General features: G+C 50.7%; 1 protein-coding gene and 1 long non-coding RNA gene across 5 annotated transcripts in view; one reads left to right on the forward strand and one right to left on the reverse strand.

The window, feature by feature from the left end:
• Positions 1 to 798: 798 nt before the first annotated feature.
• Positions 799 to 7054, reverse strand: LOC140846594 (uncharacterized). Its single transcript, XR_012125832.1, has 3 exons — positions 6967 to 7054; positions 1965 to 2022; positions 799 to 1873 (listed from the first exon to the last, which is right to left on the reverse strand). It is a non-coding gene; the product is annotated as an uncharacterized lncRNA (long non-coding RNA).
• Positions 5914 to 25302, forward strand: part of KLHL22 (kelch like family member 22) — a 33165-nt gene continuing 13776 nt past the window's right edge. Inside the window, exons 1-5 of one of the 4 annotated variants that reach the window (XM_036993157.2) lie at positions 5983 to 6018; positions 9803 to 9863; positions 10182 to 10445; positions 17663 to 17828; positions 20926 to 21644. In XM_036993157.2, coding sequence (XP_036849052.2) covers positions 10219 to 10445; positions 17663 to 17828; positions 20926 to 21644 — 1112 coding nt within the window. In that variant the 5' untranslated portion in view covers positions 5983 to 6018; positions 9803 to 9863; positions 10182 to 10218. Of the gene's footprint in view, positions 6019 to 6097; positions 7862 to 9802; positions 9864 to 10181; positions 10446 to 17662; positions 17829 to 20925; positions 21645 to 25302 lie in introns of those variants that run through there. The other 3 variants (XM_073223555.1, XM_017673721.3, XM_036993159.2) reach the window with 3 other exon arrangements.

Genomic DNA, 25302 nt, shown 5'->3' on the forward strand with positions numbered 1-25302 from the left:
CCTAATCTCTCTGGATGGCATCTAGCTGAGTAGCCTAATTGTTCGGATAAATGGATTCTTAGCAAGTTGCTGAGAGAAATTAGTTGTTTGCCCCTCCATTCTCCCAGAATATGGTTCTGGGGACACAGCATGGCACAAGTCATCCTGATGGAGACTGAGCTGAAGGCTGTGAATGGCATTAGTCCTCAACTCTTGGTGTATCCCCCCCACACACACACATAAGTGGTACAATATGTATCTTTCAACAACTTGATCTTGTCACTTAAGAATTACTGCTACATCACAGTCTCTAGATCTGCTGCTGCAGGTCATTCCATGGTACCAGTGCACTGTGGAATGCATAGTTTATACACGGTCATTCACTTTGGTTCTATATCTTCACAATTGAAAATATGCTGCAATTAATATCCTCTGCTATGCTGGCTTGCTTCCATTTGGGGGTATTTCTCCAATATAGATACCCAGAGGTGGAATTGTTGGTATGCAGAGATCCACTTTACATTTTATTTAAATGTGAATAGCTACTGCCAGTTGTTTTAGATATTAGTTATCCAATAAATTACACTGTAGCCAAAGAGCTTAAAACAATAATAAACAATTATTATCTTTCATTTTTTGTGGGTCAGGAATTCAGGAGAGATTTAGCCAGCTTCTGGCTCTCAAGGTCCCTGGCAGATGTCAGACTTCAGAGGATGGTAGTCCTCTGTTAGAAATGGCATAAAACTTAATGTGATTTGCTCCCAGAGGAATTAATGTTTAAACAAAAGGGGTATTGACAGGAAAGACTGCATGTCTGAACACTTACCAGGGAGTCACTCCGGCTGGGAGGGGGAGGGAGATTGAGAAAGAATGGGCTGTGTGTCACTTCAAAAAAAAAATGCAGAAAAATTTTGAACCAGCCAATAAAATTAAGACAAATGTAAAGAAAGCCTAGTATGGATATACCTTGTTTAGGTGACATCTGGGAGACAATGTGAACCCTGTGACGCTCAGCCAATGAGGAACCAGGGGAGGGGCTCAGGGAGCTAAGGAATAAATTGCTTGTTGTAACCCCCTGAGTGAGCCTGCTTTCCCGACACCGGATCTTGCAAGGCCACCATTAAAGCCTCACTCCACTGTTCCTTGTCTTTGTGTCCACTTCTTGAGTTGGGACCAGTGGGAGTATTTCACACACCTATGAAGACCTGGCTGGGACTGGAGGCTCTGCTTCCATGGTAGCCCACTCAGAGCTGGCAGGTTGGGGCTGGTTTTGACAAAGGTGTCTGTTCCATGGAGGCCTCTCCTCCGGGTTGCTGGACTGTCTGCATGACACTGCAGCTCACTTAATTGAAGACCCGGTAAGCCACAACTGCAATGCCCTTTATGATGCGACCTTGAAAAGTACATGCTTTTACTCTGCCTCACTCTGCTACTTAGAAGCTACTCACTAAGTCCAGCCCCCGTTCAGAGGGAGAAAGATTGGATCTCACCATTTGAAGGGAGGAGTCAGAATCTGCAGACCTGTCTACAAACCGTACACTCCAAAAGGGCCGTTCCAGTTTACATCCCCATCAGTTCCCGCTCTCACCAACCGGCCCTTGATCTCATCCTGTTTTACATGTTGCCATGTTGATGATGACAGAGTCTCCTTGTCCAAGCCTTAGTCAGCTCCTTTTGAGACAGGACCATGGGCTTCTGGGAAAAACAGTAGGCTGAGGGCCTCTGGGAAAAACAAAGCAAGTTAATCCATTGATTTGCTTTGGCCTGCTGGGAGGGCCCAGTTTATTTTTCTGACTTTACCCAGGTGCTGCTTTTCGTCCTCCAGCCCTAGTCAAGTGATTTGCTACCTGGGCAATTTAACAAGCAAGGCCAAAACAAACGGGAAGGATTCCATCTGGAAAATAAGAATGCATTTTAAAAACCAATTTGTTAAAAAGTAACTTTCTTAACATACTCTTTAACAAGCAGACAATAACTCAACCCACCTTGGGAGCAAAGCAGGCAGTCTTGAGTGATATGCTCCCTGACCAGGAAGCTGTTATCCTGGGAGGAAATCAGAGCAGTAAATTTCTTGTAAGTAACCAGGAAGACTAATAAACTTAACGTCTCTTCAAAGATAAACATTTGGGGACCACTTAGCAGGTGTACATCCCTATCCCTTTGTCTCCCAACCGCCTATGAAACCCCTAGACAGCACACCACCCTGGGGCTCTCTCGTCCCCTCCTGGCCTGAGCCAGGAGCTCTGTCCTCTTGCTTTCCCTCTAAATAAAAGCCTCTGCCTTGCTCTACCTTGAGTGTTTGTGAAGTTCATTTTTCGACTCCGCCAACGAGATCTCCGGCATCACTTTGCATCCTCTTCTTGACTAGGCCTTGACCTTGGCCCCTTTGGCCTGCCTGGCTCATTTACAGCAAAGGATTCTGCTAAGTCAGTTTAAGGAGAATGCTCCCCAGGCTTGAAATCTGATCAAATCTTCATTCCCCACCTTTAGTTATCTTGTTAGGCCAGTTTAGCAAGAATCCCCCTCCTTTGATGTCTCTTCTTAGCAATTTTCTATCCACCAGCCCCCTCTGTCTGCTCCTTGGCTATAAATCCCCAGCTGTCTTTGCTGTTTTCAGAGTCGAGCCCTATCTCTTTCCATACTGGCATGCTCCTACTGCAATAGTGTTAAGTTTTTCTTTTTTAACAAGTGTCAAAACAATTTTTTCCTTAATAATAGGTGAAAATGCATTGTATCATTTGCATTTCCTGGTTATTAATGAGGCTGAAGTCTTCTTTATATTTTCTGGGCCATTCCCTACTGTTTCCAATTAATGCCCCTTTACCGTTTTCCTGGCCAGTTGACTTTCTAATTAGTGACTCTTAGAAGTTTCTTATATACTCTGGATAATAATCCTTTTTCCATTATATGTGTTCAAATATATTCACTGACATATTTTTATTTGCATTTCCTTTACTTTTCTGATGTTGATGCTTATTAAGTCCAGGGAGAAGAAATTCCAGGGCAAAATAGCTCTAAAAACCGAAATCAGTCAAAGGGAGAAATAAAGTTTAAAATCCGTTCATTGCCCACAAGCTGCAGTCCTGGGGCGGCTCTCTCTCCTGCTCCAGCAGAAGCAAAATTGGCCGTCCTCCTCCCCTCTCAGGTACAGATAAGCCCTCCAGTTGCCCAGGTAATTACCCAGTGATATGGAGATTAACTTCTCCACCCCTGAGGAATGATGCAAATGCACTAAAGCCATACTTCTTTCCACCTCTGAACGCCTATTGATATGCAGATGTACTAAAGCCAGGCAAGATATTCTGGAAATATTGCAGTTTTGCCCACAATGCTTCTCCCAGGTATTGAGTTTTTTGTTCATCTTTTTTTTTAATTATAAACTTTTTAATTGAAGGATAGTTGATATACAACACTGTATAAGTTTCAGGTATACAACATAGTGATTCAACAGCTATCTACATTATTAAAGGCTCACTTCAGTAAGTATAGTTACTGTCAATGCACAAAGATAATACAATATTATTGACTATATTCCTATATTCCTTATGCTGTCCTTCCATCCATGTGACTTAGAAATTGGGATTTTGTGCCTCTTTATCCTGTTCAGCCTCTTCCGATAAAAAAAGAGGATGTCATGTCCATGATGTCCTAGTCATGTCCATTTCCATTTAACTGTTGGGCTCTTAATATCATATTGTTTTGTGTGAATTTTTTATACACAATTTGGTACTTGCTGGCAATTTTATTGCAAAAGTTTCCTCACTTGTTTGTTGTTGTTGTTTAGTGGCTGTGATCACACTGTTTTGTAGTTCAGTGTGTCTCTTTCCGAGACATCTTCCATGGGGTTGAGGCTTCAAAAGTCTATTATCAGTCCTTTAACCAGTTTCTTTGCTTCTCATGTCTCTATTCCCTCTACTTGCATTTACTCAGCACCTGTTGAGTGCCAGCCCTGTTCTAAATACTAAAAATACAGCCATAAAGGAGCAGAGGAAGTTCATACCCTTGGGGAATGGAGGATCTCCTAGCAAGAAAACACAGCCATGCTCCACCACATCACCCTGCACAACACAGCTTCTGAGACCACCTCCTCTCTTGCCACTCCTCTTTTTTAGAACTTTCCAGCTGGGGAGCCACTAAGTTGATCTGGGTGTATTTTGAGATGATGGGCCCTCTTTCTCAGAGCAGACTGGGCAATACCCTCTCACCTCAGTCCTGGCCGGCACCCAACCCACCTGCTCCCCGCTTTCTGCCTCTCTCTCCATCACTCTCTCCACCCATCAGTTCTTCCTTCCATCCCCGTAGGCGCTCGTCTCCAGTTTCTCCCCTCAAGCTGTGGTACCATCTGTCCTATCCCAGAGGCCACCTGCAGTCTTCCTATCCCACCTTGTCACACCAGCTTCTGCCACTCTGAGGAGGGGGCTCTTGTGGATATACCACAGGACTCCCTATCCCAGATCCACCGGCCTTGCCTCTTCTCCCCTCTGGCACCGCCTGGCCCCATTGTGCCTTTATCACTCCTCCCTTGTTCCCTCGGAGGGTTCCTGCTCTCTGGGTGCCCCCTGGAACACAAATGTCCTCATGCTCTGTCCTCAGTCCACTCTCCTTCACACTTATTCTGGCTCAATGTGTCCCCTCTGGCCGAAGTGCATGATATGCCCATGACCTCGTCTCCAGCCAGATTCCCCAGAAAGGCCTTCAGCTGGGCATCTGCAGCCTCCTTACTCTGCCTGGGGCCAAGGTGGGCCTCGTCTTCCTCTAAACTTGCTCTAGCTTTCTTGTCACTAGGGTAGCCCCACTGTCCCTCCCCATCTCCTGGGCTCCCCCCCCTCCTCACCTACTTACCAGGTTTCCAGCTGGCACCACCCTCTGTCCTCACTCTCTGCCCACAACCCACACTGGCATCTGCCCACCCTGGCTGAGGCTGCCCTCAGGGCCACGTGCACTTTGAGAGAGCAGGGTCTGGTTTTCAACTTGCCCTTCAGGCTCAGAAACTCAGGCAGCCACTCACTTTGCTACATCTCGCCTCCATGGCTCTGCTGACACTGTCCGCCTCCTGGAAGACTTTTCCCATTCCCCAGAAGTCCTCATCCGTTACACAGCTGGAGGAGCACCTCTTCCAGAAAGCATCCCGGAAGCCCACTCCCACTGGGAACCTCTGCTCCTGGAGGCTTGTCCCATTCTGCTGACCTCAGGCAGCTTTCTGGGCTCAGCCAGGACAACACTTCTCTTTCACCGATTTTTTTCTTCTATATCTCCATCTTTCTTTTTTTTTTTTTTAACCACGGAGCTACGCTCTAGTTACATCCTGTATGCACAGTTCACCCCACCCTCTCAAAACGGCAGCGAAAGTCACCCTGACTCCACCTATCGAGGCTCTGCTGGCTCTAATCTCTGGACGCGACCATTTACGGACGACCCTCCGAGGACGGGATCCTCTTGGAGGTGAATGCCAAAAGCCCGGCGGACTGCTTTTGGGCCTGGGCTGGGAACTGGATTTACTTCAGAACCTCCGTTAACAGAAAAACACCTGCTCACACTGCCTGAGTTCGTCTCTTCTCTCCGCACCCAGCAGAGGGCAGGCGACGAGCAGAGCCCCGCAGACCTAAGGGCCCGAGAGGGACGGAGAATGAATGGGAGAATGAGAGAGGTGGTGACGGGAAGGGAATGACAGGGAGGGGGGAAGCAGAGAGGGTCTGAATGTGTGAGAATGAGTTAGGAGGGATTGGGGGAGGGACAGAGGAAACGAAGAGGGAAATGGGTTTACAGGGCGCGCCCCCGCCAAGTGACAACCGTCATTTATTCACTCATCCATTCGTTCAGCCCCGCCAGGTGCCAGGAGCTGTGCCACGTGCGGAGACACACGGTCACCCAGGCAACGGGGACCTCTGTCCGCAGAGCCGAGATGGAAGCCTGCCCCGCGTGCCCGCGCCCGCCCAGCGCCTGCGCGTCGAGGCCACGTGACGCTGGAGGCCCCGCCCCGCGGCTGGCCGCCCCGCCCCCTCCTCCCGCGAGTGCGGCCTCGGCTCGCTGCGGCACCAGGTGAAACGCAAGGCGCGGGCCGGGCGGGCCGGGCGGCGGGGAGCGCGGGCGGCGAGTGGAAGGCGGCGGCGGCGGGGCCTGTGCGAGCCGCGCGAGGCGCTCAGGGACGTGGGGGCGGGCGCGGGCCGAAGGCGCGGGGCTGGCGGCCTGAGGCGATCCCGCGGCCTGACGTGGCGGGGGCGCGGCGCGCGAGACCCCCGGGCGCCGCCCGGACCGGTAGCTGGCGCTCGCCGAGGTCCGCGGCCTGCCCGCCGCTGCGGGGCCCGGCGGCCGCCTGATCTCCGGGCCGGCCCTGGCGTTCGCGGCGGTTCTGAGGGCGGTCTTCCCGGCCTCGACCCTCGGCGCTGCGCGGGCGGGTCCTGCAACAGGCGTGCGGGCGGGACAGGGCTGCCGCCACCCGGCATGACCTTGGTCTTCGGCCTGCGAGCCTCAGTTTCCTCAGCCGCGCTGAGGATCGGGGTCTGGAGGCAGAAGCGGGGAGCCCGGCCTCCGCAGCTTTCGTGGTTTCCTGACAGAAGCCGGAGGTCGCGCTGTCGGGGCAAGATCCCCGGGTGCCGAAGCTTCGGTCTCCAGGTCCGACTGTGCGCAGGTCTGGGCGCGCCGGCGCCGCGGGGCCGCTCCCACCTTCGGTCCCGCGCTCCTTGCCGGGGCCCCCCTCGCGCCGGGCGGCCGTGGGGCGGCCGCAGGCCCGGCGCGGCGAGGTGCCCCCGCTCTGCTCTCTGGGAGGCGCGTTGCAGAGCGCATCGGAGCCGCCGTCCCTGCGAAGGCCCCTGCAGAGCCCGGGACCCGCGCCTTCCTCTTCCCGCGCGCCCCTCTCCCCCCGACCCCCTTTTTTCCCCCTCTCCTTTCCCTTTGTTGGAGACCTTGCTTCATACTGCAAGGACTGGGGCTCGCTGAGGGCAGACACTGTTGTGGGGCGCTACGGGGTGCTGAGGGTCGCCTACTCACCGAATGGTGTTCAGTTGAAAATTCAGAAATGCCTTTGGCCCAGTCGTATGTGTTTTCGTAAGAATTCATCTTACGTCCTTCAGTTTGTATCTACTGGGGCCATAAGGACTTCGCCCTAAAGCTTTGAACACAATGATTAGATTATTCCTGTGCCGATTGGAATGGGGAGTGCTAGGGGTGGGAGGGGGTTTGTGATAGAGTAACCTCGGTAAGATGGATAGGAGAACTAGGGTGCCGCTGAGCAAGCACCCGAGTACATTCTTTATTTCAGAAAACAGGCATGGGAAAGGAATCACAAAGGATACTTAATTCTTTATTTCTTGACACTTTGTCAATTACAGAAATGTGACACTGAGAAATGCTGTTTTTCATCCAAGTCAGCAAAGATTAAAAACTAAAAAACACTTGGTGAGTTACTGGTTGGAATCAGGTTCTCATACTTGGTGGTGGGAGAATAAATTGGTGCGGCCTTAATGGAGGGCAATTTGTTGATACCCATTAAAGTGACAAATATCCATGAACATTTTAATGACCCAGCAGTTCTGTGTAGTTACATCAGTAACTGCATATATGGCACACAGCTCTCAGATCCTAATATTTTATCTTGACGTTTTTTTAAGGAAATAAAACATGCCCTTTTAATCATGACTTTGAATTCCTGTAATGTGTCTATACTATTTTATACCTGAACACATACCTGTAAGCAATACTGGACAGTATTTTATGTGTTTTTAAAGTTTTTTGTAAATGAAATTGTACTGTGTGTACCCTCAGCATGCTAGTCTCTGTGCAGCTCTGAAGTTTCTCTACACTGGTGACTAGCTTGAGTTCCAGGTGGCCCATCTAGTTGGCTAATGCGGGGAATCACTGCGCCACAGTACCCAGTCCCTTGAAGGTGGGCATTTGGTCACGACTAGTGATTGCTTTATGAAAAAGACTGTGATGTGTGGTCTTGAATGCATCGCTGTCTGAGCTGTGCTCCTTCAGAGCAGGGAATTGCTTGATATTTATTCACATTCCTCTCAGCACCTAGCTTAGTTCCTTAGATAGTGCTTGATAAGTAGGTGTAGCTGCTTACGCTTCCACCCAGCAGGGCAGAGGGGCTGATTTAATCCTCACAGCCAGTCCCAGAAGAGGAGGCTTTCTTGACTTCGTGGCGGTCATGGTGGTAAGGAAAAAAGCTAAGGCCTGTAGATAAATGAGCTAAGTGCCTGGAGTCATGTGGTTTGTAAGTGGTGCAGTCAGCCACGGGACTTTGAGGTGTAAGGTAAAGCTGCAACCCTCTAAGACACAGCATCTCTTCCTGGTGAGTAGATAGGACCACCGTCAGCAGTGGAGCATTCCTGTCATGTTCTTGATGTGGTGACAGAGGGGAAAGCGTTCAAGCTTGATCTTGACCGATATGGAGTTAGAAAGAGAGAAGGGCCTAGGTGGGAATCTCAAGGTTTTCTAAGGATGACAGGTTGTCCCTTTTGGTCTAAGGGCTAGTGACAGGGTACAGAGGAAGGGGTATTTTGAGCCAGGTCATGGGAGGCCCAAGCAGGAGGCAGTAGGGAGGCTCAAAAAGCCAAGTGACACATTCATGGGCCATTTGAGGACCCTTGTGCAGCCTGGCAGGGGAGGTGGGGAGGAAGGGGTTAGGGGAAGGAAATCACTTGGGGTATCATTGCTGTGGTCTGACCCATAATGGTGGCCATCTGAGATGAGAGAGGAGAGGGTCTGATAGGATACAAGGGATAAAAAGGTATAGAGATCATTGAGACCATAAGGTTTCTGACATGGAAATGGTGGCTGGATTAGGCGTTGAGCTGGAGGTGCATTTGGGAATGCAGGGTAGACTTGGAAAAAAGGGGTGGACTAGGGTGGGATGTGTTGGCTGAAGGGAAGAGGTCCAAAAGGGGGGCATTGCTGTAGGCCAGAATTTCAAGGCAAGAGAGGTGGTCAGCTGGGGATATATGCCTCTGCCCCAGCAGTCTTTACATGAGCCAGTTCGGGGTCGGGAAGAAGGAGGGGTAGGTGGGCAGAAGTCCCAGGACTGGGACATACACAGGGGGCCAGCACAGAGAAGTGAGCATGCAGGATGGGAGTCAGTGGAGGGCCTGGAGCTAGCAGGTCCCAGGGAGGGGAGAGAAGGAAGTAGCAATGGGAGTGGTGCTCCTGAGCCCCAGTGTCGAGGAGGAAAGCCTCTTTTTGTCAGGTTTCACAGTAGGATCTATTTTTCATTTTTTTCTTTTAAAGATAAAGGAGGAAATTGACGAAGAAACAAATTGGGGGAGGGGATAGTGGAATGGTGGGAGGTAGGAAAGGCAGATAGATGTTCACAGTGTGTGGCAGGTGGTGCCTGGGCCCTGCCTGCCAGTGGGCTGGAGAGAGTGCAGTCCTGCCCCACAGCGCGGTGCAGGACCGGACAGCCTGACCCAGGGCCCCTGGCTGTCCACAGTTGCTTCTGGTTAGTTCAGAATATGCGGCCAAAGCATGTTTGCAGAAGGTGTTTTTACTGATTGGGTTTCTAAGGCTGCTATTCAAATTAGTTTGCACTTTCTGAAATACTCAATTTTTAGAAAGTAGCCTTTAATTTAAAATGATACAGGTGATGTCAAATGAACCAGGTTTAGTTGAAGTTCCTGTGCTTGACCCTCAGAATCTTGGTAAAAGAAGGCCCCTCCCCTGGGTCTCCTGACCGCCGCTCAGGCCTATTGTCACTTTTAGGCATCTTTTCCTGCGTGGGGGAACCCAGCCTTGTTTTTTCTCAGTGGAAAGGAGGAAGAGCTCTTAGGACCTGGTCTGTGCTGGTACTTCATGTTCAATGTTTACCGATTTTAGATTTCCCCAACAGGCTGGGTGCTTTTATTTCCCTTTTTTCTGTTGAGGAACCTGAGACTCAGGTTGGTCATGCGGTAAGTCTGTGGTGGGGTGGGGGCCCCAGCCTAGCTTGGTCTGTCTTCAGAACCCTTCAGTTTCCCCAGCGGTGCTGAAAGAGATAAAATGGGATGACGAATCTTGGCAATGAAGGGCCACAGGTCATCAGGAAGAAGGCCCCAAGTTTGGACGTGTGGTGGGAGGGGAGAGGGAGTTTCAAGACCACACGGGAAGCATGGTGAGCTGGAGGGAGGAGCAGTCACGAGCAGCAGGTGCCGCTGGGAGCAGGGCTGGCCATTCTGTGCGGGGTGGGTGTTGACTTCCCTGGCTCATCGCCATCCCCTCTGTCTTGCCAGCTGACGGCCGCAGCAGTGGTCTGGCGTGGTGGTCAGGATGGCGGAAGAGCAGGAGCTCACCCAGCTGTGCAAGTCGTCTGCGCAGCCCGCTCACCCACACTGCATCAACAACACCTACCGGAGCACACAGCACTCCCAGGCCCTACTCCGGGGGCTGCTGGCCCTCCGGGACAGTGGCATCCTCTTTGACGTCGTCCTCGTGGTGGAGGGAAGACACATTGAGGCTCATCGCATCCTGCTGGCTGCATCCTGTGATTACTTCCGGTGAGTTATGTGCGCCTTACAAGTAAAATAACAGGTAATCCTGGCTCCTTAGGGATTCTGTTGGTACGAAGCGCCAAGTGCCTTGCTTACCCAAGCTTCTCCACCTGCCTGTTGTGATGACTTGATCAACAAAGAGAGAGAGAGGTGGAGGCAGAGGTCTTAGTATTTATGTTCCGCTGTCTTGTCATGTTTTCTTTTTTTTCAAAGATGATATGGTTGGCTTTACTTGTAATAATGTATTTTATAAAATGAATTTTCTGCTGTAAGTACAATATCTTGGTATAAAACAGATTTTCTTTCTGCTTTACTCTGGTTTCCCCAACATTTCATTTTGAAAATTTTTATATCTGGAAAATCTAATAGTATTATGAATACCTGAATACCAGTTGTTAACATTTTGTCATATTTGCTTTCTCTCTCTTTATACATATACACATCTTTCTTGAAACATTGTCATTCTTTACACCTTAGTGTTTCTGTTACCCCCACCCTCCAACAATGGTGTTCTTTTAATGCTGGCTAGAAGCCTGCCTGAGCCCTGGTCACTACTCAGGACCTCTGGCCGCTGTGGGTGCTGAGCTGCGGCCAATGGTTAGGACAGTGTACACATGGCCTGCACAGCTACTCGATGTCTGAGTCACCCCTTTTGCACCCCTTCCTAAGCCATCCACCTTCTGGCTTAAACCTTCTCATCCTGAGGATCTCCACCTCTTCCCCTCCTTGTGGGTTCTGTGGCTCCCTGGGGTTTTTCATGGTCTCCTGCGTGATGCCATCTGAGCACTTGGCACTTTGGGGAGAATTGGTGCCACTGCCCTCATGCACAGAGACGTGGGGCCCTCCATGGCCAGCTTCCATTCAGTTTGATCGTTTTGTCTTCACGTCTTGGTTCCAGTTCTCATTATTCGGGTCTAGGAGCTGTTGCGCACCGGATGCATGTGTTCATTCATTCATTTCGCCCTTGCACGATATCTCTCTATGGTCAGGTGCCTCCTATTCTCTAGAGGAGAGTGTGATCCAGCGCTGTCTTGGGGCAGGCAAGTCCGGGGAGGGTAATGTTCCTTCAGTTCGCAGGGGGTTCAGCTGAAGCTTTTATTGAGCTTCAAGGTGACTTACAGGGCAGTGGGCTGGGTGGGGCTGCTAAGAGCCACCTGCAGGGAGGACTGGGGGTCAGCAGACCTGATGGGGGCAGCCGCTTAGGGCCTGTGTAGGAGAGGCCAACGGGGCTGTGGACCCAGCGGCATTTCCTTGACTTTCAGGCCTGAGCTCCTCTCCCCATGTGGACTGTCCTGACTGTTCCTGTCATACCGCTCTTCCTAAAGGACACTTACAGATGCTGCTTTTCCCTGATTGAAAGCCTGTGGCTTTTTGGATCCTCCAGGAGTGAATCCTGGTACTCACTATGGCCCTCTCAAGTGCTATCATGTGCATGCTGGTACTCCCTTCCATTGGGAACCAGAGAGGGGGTGACAGCATTGAGGGGCTCCAGAGTTATACATAGGTATATAATTTGAAGTAGGTCATTCCCAGGCTTTAGTGTGTTCATTATTACTCATTTCAGTTATTTGATTTAGGTTAAAATGATGAAGGACCATTTTTCCCCAGTAAGACTGGCAAAAATGTGGAAGGTTTGTAACGTATAATGTGGGCAAGGGTAGAGAGAAGGGCTTTGGAGGAGGGTGGGCTGGCCTGTACCCTGGGCCCTGCTGTGGGTGTCTAGGTGTCTGTTCTGTGGGGCGTCATTCCAGGTGCTGAGCGACCTGGTGGGGGGCTGACGGCCCTTTCATTTTGCGGGTGTCTGGTGCAGCTGTTTACAAACAGGTGGATCAGAGCCTACTGAGCAGTAGGGCGGGCTCTGTGCGTAAGGGTGGGCTCTGTGTATAAGGGTGGGCTCTGTGCGTAAGGGTGGGCTCTGTGCGTAAGGGTGGGCTCTGTGCGTAAGGGCAAGAAGGTGCAGATGAGCCGCCTTGAAGATCTGGAAGGACACACAGTGAACTCTGGGGATTGAACTTGGGAAAGGGAGACCAAAGGACTCATGCAGTGATTTTTTCATGAGGAACAGGAACCACTTTTGAGATGTAGAGTTGTAAGACACGCATGATGCGTTTCTGGCTGGCAGAGTTGTCCCCGTGTTTGGGGGCACAGGGTGCAGAGGCCACGTGTGGCTGTGGGTTCCCTGGCATGTAGCCCTCTGGGAGGTGCACCTCTCTCAGTCTCGCCTCCCACGTCTGTGCGCTTGCCTTGCCTAGAGGACCCCTGAGCCAGATGCACTGTGGGCCAGTCGAGCTCTGGGCATTCTTGCCTCCATGCTTCTGCTGCTCCTCAGCAGTGCTGCTCTCCCGGCCCTGCAGAGTGTTCTGTTCTGCCAGGCCCAGCGGAGTGCCTCCTGCCTGGGGAGCCTTCCCTTCCCCAGCCTCTGGCTCCCAGGGCCGGCTCCTCCCCGCAGAAAGCAGCTGACCTGTTGCAGGCAGAGTGCTCCCATGCAGGAAGCCTTTGTTGGTGTGGACCTTGTACGCAATTTAGGAATTGGCTGGTCAGACTGCGTCTTAGGTCTTCTTTTTTGGCTTGTGTTAGTAACTGTCGCCTGCACATCTCCTGGCTCCCCTGACCCTGCCCGCTTTGCCCTGTCTGTTCTGGGCTGGTTCCTAGCTCCTCCTCTCCCCTGCATGTACAGGCAGCCCAGAGCTCTGTCCTGTAGCCTCCCTGGGCCACCCAGCCCTCACTCAGTTTGCATACCATGTGTGAATTATAAAATAGGCAGCTTTGCTCAATTCAAAGCCTGTGATTTTGAAAATTTGGATAAAATTGATGATTTTGTAGAAAATATAAATTGACAGAACTCTACCCATAAGAGACAGCGATATATTTGCCACAAAATCATGAAGCCCAGATGTGTCCCAGGGAATGTGCCTTTTAGAAACAGACTCCAATGCCATTTAAACTTTCCCAGAGAAAGATAAAGGAAGTCTCCAGGTTTTTTTAGAAAGTTACATAACATTGATATCAAAATTGGACCCACAGAGGAAAATTACAGCTCATTTATAAATGACTGTGAAATTTTCAGTGGGACCTCACATGGAGAGCCCTACCATGCCCATGTAAATGGCAGAGCAGTAGGTCCTAGCCCAGGTGCATTGAGTTCTTGGAACAAAAGCTAGTTGCTTGTTTGATTAAAACCTTGCACTGTAAGAAAATTTTTCTGGTATCTATCAAAGGTCACATAGCCTGTAGCCATCCAAACACAGGTAGTGGGCGTGCAGGAACATTCAGCATCCATTCCTGCAGCTAAAACACTTAAGGTGTAAAAAAACTGAAAGCACTTTAACCCTGCCCTCCCACCTCTCCCCCAAAAGCATGGTAACCATTTGTGAATGTTCCTGTTCATCTACACATTGTTTCTTTTTGTAAATACTTTCCATAATTCTGAAACTCCAAAGGCTCTGAAATTAAAAGGAGTTTTGTTTTCTGTCCCAGTGAGTTGCTAAAACTTAGGGTGCTCTGGAGGTCTACCAGACCTGTTTTTGTTAGTAGATAGCTGACAAATCGTGAATCTTTCAGGGGTGGGGGGAAAGCTGGATTCTCCTGCGTCAACATTTTTTCCACAGGTTTCTGTTTTTTTAATTTTTATAAGTTTAGCACAAATTTATAAGCTACAAAATTGCACCCTGAGCTGCTATGAGGCCAATTATATTTTTATCGTACTTAGTGTGTATCTTAATACATTTTGCTTTGGAAATATTGAGGTGTTTGGATATGAAGTACTGACCCGACTCCATTATACAAGGAATGGCTACAGTATTTCTCTAGTGGAAACCTTGAAAACACTTGGCCTGAAGGGTTTGGAGGAGGGATCAAGGGCCTGAACGGGCTGACACAGGAAATGTTCACCTCACTGTACATCAGAGACAGCTCACGGGCACCTTGTGACATCTGGTTGTGACATCCTGGCAGTAGAGGTGCCCTTGTTAGGCAGAGTGTTGGGGTTGTGTCTCTGCTCACCACTTACTGGGTTCGTCCTCTGTTTCTGGGTACCAGGTGAACATCCTTTTTTTTAAAATTGTGATTAAAAAAAACACATAACAAAGTTTACATCTTAGCCATTTTTAAGGGTACAGTGTTAAGTATATTCACCCTGTTGTACATTCAATCTTCAGAACTTTCTTATCTTTTAAAACTGAAACTGTATTCATTAAACAACTCGCCATTCTCCTTCCCCAGCCCCTGGGGACCACCATTCCACTTTCTGTTTGTATGAATTTGATGATCTATAAAAATTTTATTTGTTCTTTTATGACTGGTTTCTTTCACTTAGCACAATGTCCTCAAGATTCATCCGTGGTGTAGCCTGTGTCAGAATTTCCTTCCCTTTTAAGGCTGAACAATATTTCATTGTATGAATGGATCGCATATTATTTATTCATTCATCTGTCGGTGGGCACTTGGGTTGTATGCACCTCTTGGTTATTGTGAAAAATGCTGCTATAAACATGGGTGTACAGATAATTTTTCAAGACTCCGCTTTCAGTTCTTTTGAGTATATACCTAGAAATGGGATTGCCAGATCATAAGATAATTCTGTATTTAATTTTCTGAGGAACCACCATACTTTTTTCCACAGTGGCTGCATCAATTTACATTCCCACCAACATTGCACAAGGGTTTCAATTTCTACACATTCTCACCAACTCTTGTTGTTTCTCTTTTGATAGTGGCCATCCTAATGGGTATGAGGTGTGAACATCATTTTAAAAGTTCTTTCTTTTATTTTGACATTACCTCAGTTACAGAAAAGAAGTAAGATTATGATAAAGAATTAAACATCCATTTTTGATTAAGCACAACAATACAAACGAATAATTTTATTTTTCTTTAGCCTTTTTTTCCCTAACTCTTATTTTGAAAGATATCAGTCCTACACAGAAGTTGAAAAATAGGTAGAATGAACACCTGTGCCTTTTGCCAAGATTCCTCCATTATTAAGATTGTGTCACATTCATTTCAGAGTAAGTTGGAGATGTGACAGTTTATCTGGAAATACTTCAAGGCACATCTAAGAATAAGGACCTTCTTTGACATCTGTAATACCACTAAAATCTAAAAGTATTTGCAGGCATTCCATAAGTTCATCTGATATTGAGTCCATATTCCAGTTTTTCTGATTGCCCCCAAAGTGTCATATATCCTCCCTCCCCTCTCCTCTCAGGGTCCTCACATCGCATGGATCCTTTCTTAAGATGACAGGGTATGTGTGAGTCAATCTAAGCTCCCGAACCCTGCTCTGGGGGGTCAGTGCTCTGACGCTGCTTCCCCACTGTTGCCAGTGTGGTCACGGAGGTCCTGGGCATGCAGTTGCACAGTCCAGGAGAGTCAGCCGTACCACCCCCAAGAGAGAATCAAGGACCACAGAGCACAGGAAAGCACCCTGAAGGGCTCCTGTGGAGTGAGTGAACTTACAGGTGCCAGGTCTGTGGGGAGGTGACCTGTAGACCTTCAGGGAGAGCCAGAGACTGGCCTGCTAGGTAGGAAAGCGCATGTCCGTCACAGAGCTACTTGCTCTCTACATCAGCTTAGGTGTTCAACACATTCTTAGTAAAAATACCAAGAGGCTTTATTGGGAGAATTACACAAACTGTTTCTAAAGTACAAATGTTAAAAAGCAAGCAATGGCCAGGGTTGTCTAAAAGAAAGGTAGGGAAAGGAGGTTGGCTGTACCCTGTGTTGGTGTGTGTTGTGGGGCTGCAGTGACTGAAACCTCTTCTGCACACTTTTGGGAAGCTTCTTGGGTTAGGCTCGGGGTTTGGAAACAGACACAAACTTTGCATGTGATGAAGGTGGCGTCCTGGAGGGGGAAAGGTGGCGACGGGGCTACTCTCTGGGAAAATGTAAAGTTGAATCCTTGTTTCACTTGTTGTACCAAAATAAATTTCAGGTGAATCAACAATACTAAATACAAGAGATTAAACACAAAAGCTAGAGGAAAACATGGGGAAATGTTTTAAATTTAATCTTATAAGGAGAAAGCTTTTTTCTAAGTTTGACACAAAACTCACAGGCAAAAAAGAAAACAAGAAATTTGCATTCAAAACAGTCAAACCTATGTATGGCGAAAAAAAACGATCTGAGGTAGAGAAAAAAACTCAACTCGGTCTAAAAACGGCAGATTTCTTCAAATTGATAAGACAGTGAGTTTGTTTAGCAAATGGGCAAAGAATCTGGACTATTCAAAAGAGAATATAGAAACGGCTCTTAAATATTTGACGAGATCGTGTGTGCCATTCTTGCTAAGGTTTCTCCTATACTCCCCTAGAGTCAGCCCTCAGCCTGTCCCCTGCCTGGCCTGGTAACCTCCCCTACAGCTCCCCAGCCTCACAGCCCTCGCCCAGCCTGCAGCAACCTTCCTGTTCCTGAAAAGTCGGCTCCCGCCGTGCACGGGTTTTAATCGAGACTCTGTCCTGCCCAGGGGAAGCAGGACCTGGCCCTGCCTCACCTCCTGCTCACCTCCTCCTTGCCCTGGCTGCCTTGCATGCTAAGTTCGTCCTTGTCCCGGGCCTGGGCGCCCATCTCCTCCACCTGGGGCGCCGTTCCCTGACTGGTGAGGTTTCGTGCCTGGCCTCCCCTCTGTGCCTCAGAGTGGGCCTGTTTCTGCCCCACATCCCCTCCTCCCGCTCGTCCTTCCCAGCCAGGCACTCCTATGTCAGGTGTCCTGTTGCCCCCATTCCTAGTATTTCCTCACTCAGACACCATGGTTCTTTGTCGGTTGACCTTGAACTCCATGTATGAAGGAATCTTGCTGCTTTACCTCACTGTTACTCCTCCTGGCATTTAGTAGGCACTGAGTAAATACATATGGAGTGGAATGACTTACTGTTCCCCACTCATTCATTCAGAACATGCTCTGGGCTGCTGTTGTGATCAGGAAGTGTACTAGTAAATGCAGCAGAAAGCAAGCTGGATGTGGTTCCTGCTTGTGGGAGGCTCTTGTGTGACTGACACCCTGTGGCACATGGAAACAGGGTAATTTCTAGAGTGGCTCCCATACTTGGTCAGGAGCTTATGGGCTCCTTCCCTGGCATGACTCGGTGTCCAGCCCAGCGTGAGCCAGTGTCTGCTGCCAGGTCAGCCCACCACCGCTCCAGTTGCTCTCTGTCTGGGGGGCCTGAGCTGGCATCCTGAGTGATACAGATTGATAGAGTTCCATGTGTTGTGTCTTCACTTTGCAGAGGAATGTTTGCCGGGGGGTTGAAGGAGATGGAACAGGAAGAGGTCCTGATCCACGGTGTGTCCTACAATGCCATGTGCCAAATCCTGCATTTCATATACACCTCTGAGTTGGAGCTCAGCCTGAGCAACGTCCAGGAGACACTGGTCGCCGCCTGCCAGCTTCAGGTGAGGCTCTCTTCCTCCAGTACAGCAGACGCATTCCCACATGGGGTTTCCCTGGGTGCCCACTGGGCAGTGATGTGAGGGTGGGGCAGGCAGGGAAGGGGCCTGTGGGTCGGACGCCCTCAGATGGGGCCTGGCTCAGAAAGCTGAGCTGCTCTGAGTGCCTCCAGGCCCAGGCCCCGCCTCTGCTTTTCCTTCTGCCCCTGCCTGTCTGGTCCCTTCCCCTCTGGGTCTCCCTGACACTGAAGAGACCCCGCATGGAAACAAGTTGGCTCGTCCCGAGGCTGAGCGGGTGATGCCCGGTGTGGCCTGACCCTGGCATCTGGTGAGGCTGAGCTTCCCTGTGTCTCCCAGGCCTTTCTGCCCATCCTCTGCACTTGGCCTTGTTAATCTACTTGAAACTACTATTATTTTTGTTGTTCAACTTTGAATACTTGTTTCCATACAGAACTCAAAACGTTTTGAAGCTTTGACAGTGACTTAGTTTGAGAAGATCACCCTGGCTCCGGGTTGGTGCAGTTAACGGCTCCTTTGCTCACAGGAGCTGTCCGACAGTTCAAGCTGCTTAAGAGATATCTCTTCCCACATTTCTTGAAAGTGAAATGTAATGCTCTGCTGAGTTCATTATTCTGACCTTCAGGTCAGAGCACGTTTGGGGCAGTCAGAAAAAGCTCATACAGGGAAACCAAGTTTGTCCCTGGGTGTCTGGAGACCCCACCCTGCATGGCAGAGCCATGGCGGCCCCCAGCTGCCGTTTCTTGGTGGGTTTGAGTACAGCTCCCCTTGCCGTGTGTGATGGGCAGCTGGAGTTGAGCCATTGCCGCCTTTAGGATAGAATTTCCCTACCTTCTTTTATTCAGAGACCTCGTGTGTCCCTATCCAGAACCCTCATCTAGCTCTCTGGCCTTGGAATACTTAACTCCATGTTCAGTAGCCTCAGACCCTCTCCACCCAGAGGGCTGACTGCCAGCACTGCCTCCCCATCGTACGTACTCCCTCTCAGTTCCCCTGGTCTGTGTGTCCTGTGGCCATTCCGCCAGCTCCCTGGGCTCAGAGCCTTTGTCCCCTGAGCACTTCCGTGTACCTTCTCTGTGTCCTGGTTTACATGAGCTGTCCTTGCAAATATTGCCTGCAGCTGTCTCCACCCTCTATGTCCACATCCTCACCCTGGCCCTGGCCTCCATCTCATTGCTCCCCAAGCTGACCCCTGCCTCCTACCTGTCCCTGCATCTGCCATACACGTCGATACCAAACCATCTTCCCAGACACTATTCCCCTCCTGCCATCTGCCCAGAGACCTGCTGTGTCCCCCTCGCGCACAGTGGAGGTTTGGCTGGTGCTCCTTGGGGCCTCTGAAGCCACTGCAAGGAAAGCATAGGGCAGGGGGTGCCCACTTCACCTCTGGCAACTTTTGCTTTGTCTTAGTTTTAACATGTTGGGTTTCTATGCAGTTTTGTTTTTAAAGTAAGCCTTACTTAGGGTAACAGTTCCACAGCCAGAGGCCCACCAGATCATGTTTGTTGGTGCAGCCGGCAGCTATCCCCTTGCACACCCCTTGCTGTGCCCTGTGCTAGCTCAGAAGCAGACGCTGTGCGGTCAGACCTGGTTGGAGTTCCCAGGAGATCCTACCACTGGGTCACCTGTGGCTAGGGTTCCGTTCTCTGAGCCTCCTGTGGGGCTCCTGCCCTTGGCGGGCCTGGGGCAATACCTCTGTGGGCTTCGCCGACAGATGGCCTGCTGCTCTGATCAGAAGAGTGGGTGACTTAGTCTCTGAGTTCTTCAGATGCTGCTTCTCAGGCCCACTCAGGGCTGTTTGCTCTTGCCTTCCACCCGGAGCTTGGCCTTCAGTGTCCTGGCCCCCAGCAGAGGAGACACAGCATTTTAGGAAGAAGTGGCAAAGCAGAAGAGCCTGCTAAGGGAGAGAAATGGATGGTCAAGCAAAGACTTTCAGGACCTGACAGAGCACTAGAGGGGGGTATCCTGTGTGGGGCAGACGCAGGCCTGGCACCTTGTAGGTTTTCATTCAGCCCTTAGTTTATCACATGGCAAGCACTAAATGTCTTTTGAATCAGAAAAAATAAAGACAAAAGATTTAAAATGTTTATTAATAACTTCACATGCCAGCAGAGTTACTCTGTGCAGTGGTTAATTGGTAATGATAAGCAAGGTATTCCCATTTTTAGAGAAATTCCGAGTTCTCTTTTCCTAGGAGTTCAGCGATTCCTGGGCAGCTTTCCTAGAGCGCTGTGCCCTGCTGCACTTCGGCTGCCCAGTCACAGGGGCCTTGGCCCTTCTGCCCCCTTTCTGGCTCCCGCCTCAGCACTGTTCTCTTGCCCTCCTTCCCATCCACTGGCTCTTCTGCACGGTTGGGAGAGGGGAGGTGATGGCTGTCTGGAGCCCCTGTGTTTGAGTTGAGCAGGCCTCAGAGCAGGCAGGATGGCTTCCAGCTTTTCCAGATCTGGGTCAGGTTCCCAGGATGCATGCCAGGCAAGTGGGAACACTCTGCTGGCAGTTCTTTAGTGCCTGGGTTGTTCAGGGACCTGCTGCTGAGCAAGGGTGGGTTCCCTGGGCCCACAGCTTTGGCTGGGCCTCCAGCTATGGGGTTGGTGGCAGGAGAAAAGAGCCCCATGTCTTCCCGAGAGCTGGGAGGGTAAGAGGCCCCGGTGCCTTCCCGATCGGGGGTTGCTGACTCGAGGGCTGTATGCTGCTTCCCGGTTTTCTGGAGGTCTAGTGCTTTTGGTCTGAACAGGTCTGCTCTGTGTCAGGTGCACCCTGTATGGTCCCATCTTCAGTTTATCCTTCTCTACCTTAACCGTATTTATTTTATGGGGGAGGAAACCGGGGCTCAGAATGGTTAAGAACATGCTGCAGATCACTCCTGAGCTGGGATTTAACCCTAGGCAGAATGCAGTGAGCCCCAGCGGGCTCTAATGTGTCACTGGAGAGTGGCCACACTGGGCCCACGTATCAGGAGAGGTTGGGGTTGGTGGGGGGGCACTGTAACTGGCAGCTGCATTAGCCATGTCACCATTATCCTCTGTCTCCTGCACCCAGACACCATTTCCAGCCCAGGCTTGATTGGGGTTTGCTCCCTTGACAGATCCCAGAAATCATCCATTTCTGCTGTGATTTCCTCATGTCCTGGGTGGATGAAGAGAACATCCTTGATGTCTACCGCCTGGCAGAGCTGTTTGACTTAAGCCGCCTGACCGAGCAGCTGGACACCTACATCCTTAAAAACTTTGTGGCCTTCTCGCGGACTGACAAGTACCGCCAGCTTCCCCTGGAGAAGGTCTACTCCCTCCTGAGCAGCAACCGCTTAGAGGTCTCCTGCGAGACTGAGGTGTACGAGGGCGCCCTGCTCTACCATTACACTCTGGAGCAGGTGCAGGCCGACCAGATCTCACTGCACGAGCCCCCGAAGCTCCTCGAGACGGTGCGGTTTCCCCTGATGGAAGCTGAGGTCCTCCAGCGGCTGCATGACAAGCTGGACCCCAGCCCGCTGAGGGACACAGTGGCCAGTGCCCTCATGTACCATCAGAACGAGAGCCTGCAGCCCAGCCTGCAGGGCCCGCAGACAGAGCTGCGGTCAGACTTCCAGTGTGTCGTGGGCTTTGGGGGCATTCACTCCACGCCTTCCACTGTCCTCAGCGACCAGGCCAAGTACCTGAATCCCCTGCTGGGAGAGTGGAAACACTTCACTGCCTCCCTGGCCCCCCGAATGTCCAACCAGGGCATCGCGGTGCTCAACAACTTTGTGTACCTGATTGGAGGGGACAACAACGTCCAGGGGTTCCGAGCCGAGTCCCGATGCTGGAGGTAGGAAAGGGTGCCTGGCCGTGCCCTGGTCTGCCGGTGAGACGCTGTGGCGTGGTAGTCGGGGGCTCAGGGTGGGTCATGATGGGGTGGGTTCTGCAAGGGCTCTTGGCTAGAGCCGAGGCAAGCAGCCATTAAAAGTGATCTGGTGGCCTGTGCAGGTACCCCTGGTCATGGTAAAGTCCAGGCTAACTTGTTGAGTGCAGACGGCAGTGAGATACGGAAAAGGGGCCCAGAATGCTTTCCCCCTTCTCCTCTCAGAAACCCACCCACCCTGGATCGCATACTGCTGTCCTGTTTGTGAGGGTCTTCGTCATGAGGGACATGCCTTTGGACTGGCTGAACACAGGGGGAGGAGCCCCAGGCAGGAAGGCAGTTGGGCCGCGGAAGGAGGGGGTCTAGTTGCTGGGGGCACTGGACAGGGCGATGCTCCTTCCATCTTGCCCTCCCCAGAGCTTTGACCTGGCTCGTCCCACCCTCCCTTGGCCTGTCTGCTTTGCTCTGCGCAGTTGGCGTCAAGCCATGCTGGATGTGGCTTCCTGGCGCTGCCTGCCCCATCCCCTCCAGCAGTGGGAAGAATGACAGGCGTCTCTGAGCCTCATGCCTAATTTCTCCCTACACACTTCGGCAGCAGCTGTGAGCTGGGCATGAGGGCCCCAGAGGACGCAGTTTTCTGAGAGGGTGTGTGGTACTGATTTATATACTTATGTCTATTTGGTCTTCAAACACTTTCCTGGCTCTCAGCTTCCAAAATTCTTGGCATTTCCTAAGTGTTGAGAGTGATGGGGGGTGTCTTTTGTTTTTTTAATGAGGGGACCTAAGGAAAGTACCTAAGGGTGGGGCCTCGTCTGAGTCCCACCCCTGACCTCTGGGGGGGAAAGAGGGGCTGGAGGTTGAACCATCGCCAGTGACCATGCCAAAGTAATGGGGCCTTCATAAAACCTACCAGGAGGGGGCCCCTGTGCATCTCTGCCATCTGGCTGTACTGAGTTACATACTTTTACAGTAAACTGGTAATCTACTAAGTACCATGTTTCTCTGAGTTCTGTGAGCCAATCTAGCAAATTAATAGAACCCAAGGATGGATCATGGGAGCAGGTGACAGCCTGGACTTGAGATTGGCATCTGAGTCGGAGGGGTCATTGGAACCTCCAGTTTGTAGCCAGTGGGTCGGAGGCACAGGTGACAGCCTGCTCTAGTGGCTGGCTTCTGAAGTCGGGAGGTGGCAGGGCTGTCTTGTAGACTGAGTCCTTCCCCTGGGAGATCTGATGCTGTCTCTAGGTAGACATTGCTGAAACTGAGTTGAATTGTAGTGTTGTGGGCAGCAGTATCTGGCTGGGGAGGTCTTTCCCTGGGCACTAGGTGAAACCTCAGCCCGTATGGGGGAGGGTTCTTGACTCTGTCCGAGGAAGATCTCTGGAACAGGTCAGACGAGTGTAGGTAAGGGAGGAATTCATTAAAGCAGCGGTGGCCTGGCCGCGAATGGCAGCAGCCGTGCAGGCAGCAGAGAGCAGGGAAGAGCAGAGGGAGGAAAGGGGAGCTCATTGAACTCCTGCTCAGCGTGGGGCAGATCCCTTGCCAACTCCTAAGCCAGGGTCGCCTGGTGTCCGATGTCTGTTTGAATCTTCACAGTGTGGGAACTAAGTCCCTACCACCCCAGGATTTACCGGATGGAGTGAGTTTATGTTCTGATATATTCTGAGAACTTCCCTTTCCCTACTGGTCTGAAATGAAACAAAGAAACGGTTGTGTTAAGATTACAAAGCTCAACGCAAAGGGACAAAGACATTTACCATCAGAGGTGGAGGTTGGAGTAAGTATTCTTGTCTTCATCATGGAAAAGAGTTCAGAGACAAGTGCAGTTGGCTTATGTAACAAGAAAATTTATTTTATAAGTTAATACACACTCAGATGGGAGTGCGGGTGACCTCAGAGAGGAGGCGGGCTTAAGGGTTTAGTGTCTGGGGTTTCATAGGGTCTTTTGGGTAGGTCAGCATAAGGCATAATGTATACAGGTGATTCGTAATTCCTTTGAAGTTTTGTCTTAAGAATAGGGTTATTTAGGTGGCTGTTGATCTGGATGTCAGCATTCTTTATCCACGAAGGCTCATGTACATTTCAGAGGTTCATCTCTTGTCCTCGTTACAAAGTTACTTAATTGACTAAGGGGCTGGAAGAAGGGGAAGAACAGCATATAGACTGAGTTAAAGAATAAGGGGCTTTTCCGCAGGCTCAGTAGATTTTACGGTGACATGACCCGTCATAGAGAATTGCTTGTTAGTGTGGGGAAGTCCTCCCACCTTTGGAATTGGGCCCAGGAACCCAATAGAGGGGGTTTGTGGACCGCCATGGTTCGCAGGACGCGTCCAGCTCTGTCATTCTATGAAGCTGGGATCCCACAGGTCATTTCTTTGGGCAAAGCAAGGGAAGTGGAGCAAATCCGTGAGGCCATTATATTTCTGGGGCCCCCTCCGCTGTGCGTTGGTTCAGTGTCCCGGGATTCGTGTGTGTGAAATGTCTCCATCCCGTAAGCTGAAAGATGGCAGTGTAGAGAGGGAGACTGCCGGCTGCTTTGGCAGCTGTGAGCCAGGCACCGACCGGGTCTGTGTGCATGTTTCCGTCTTCTGAGGTGGGGAGCAGGGGTGCCCTCCGGCCTGGCCGTGCCTCTCGGGCATGAGTGTGGTGGCCATGACCAAGGAGGAGACAGCTGTTCCTCGGCCCCTCTGGTCTCGGGGCCCCAGGACGCAGTCACCTTTTTTAAACCGATGGGATCCAAAGCTTGGCAGCACACTGTGGTTGAGCAGGAGGATGGGCCGAGTTCAGGAAGAAGGAAACAATGCCTTCATGTTCTCATTATCCGAAAGCCATGTCTCCAGTGGGTAGGGCAGCCCCGGGTTCAGGCATCCCTCCAGCCAAGCCAATGAAACTTTTTGGGGGGCTGTTTCCCATTTGGAGGACCAAGGAAACCCTCCTTGCTGAGAGCAAATCACAGAGCTGCAAAGTAGACCAGGGTGTTGTGGCCTCCGGCCCTTGGCACAGGGGCTGCCCTGTGCCCACAGGAGGACCCTGAAGATGGCGGCCGAGGACACTGCCCGCCCCTGTAGTCTGTCCTGTCACTGCCATTGATGTCCGCTGCACTCAAGACTGGCTTCCCTTTCGGGAACATGTGCTGTGAGACCCAAGCCAAACTCTGGAGAATGCTGATGTCAGCCTCGTGGTTAACTGCAGCCTCAAACTCCGGGCAAGGGGTTGGATCACTGTGGCAGGTGGGGTTGGTGAGACCTGCGTGGTGGGGGAAGCATCCCTGGGGGAGTGGGGTGCTGTGTCTGCCGGGCTGGGAGGGCCCTGTCATCTCTACAGGGTGAAAGTTTGTTAATGCTCTGGTAGACACTTAAACCTGACAGAAGGATCTTCATCTGAATGGCCTGAGAGTTGGGTCCTCTCCCCTCTCCCCTTGGCTATTTCACCAGCCTCAGAATATGTAGGCTCTCAGAGTAGAGCAAGATCTTGTAGCTAGTTAGAGTTTTCATTTTGAGGCATTGGGAACTTAACCAGGTCATATCTTAAAGCATTGTTATAGAAACTGCATATAAAAATTTACCTCTTTTGGAGCAGATTGTATTTATCTCTGAGATACCACTGTTTCTCTTTTCTTTCTTTG

This window comes from Manis javanica, chromosome 15, assembly GCF_040802235.1.
Source record: "Manis javanica isolate MJ-LG chromosome 15, MJ_LKY, whole genome shotgun sequence".
Lineage (NCBI taxonomy): Eukaryota > Metazoa > Chordata > Mammalia > Pholidota > Manidae > Manis > Manis javanica.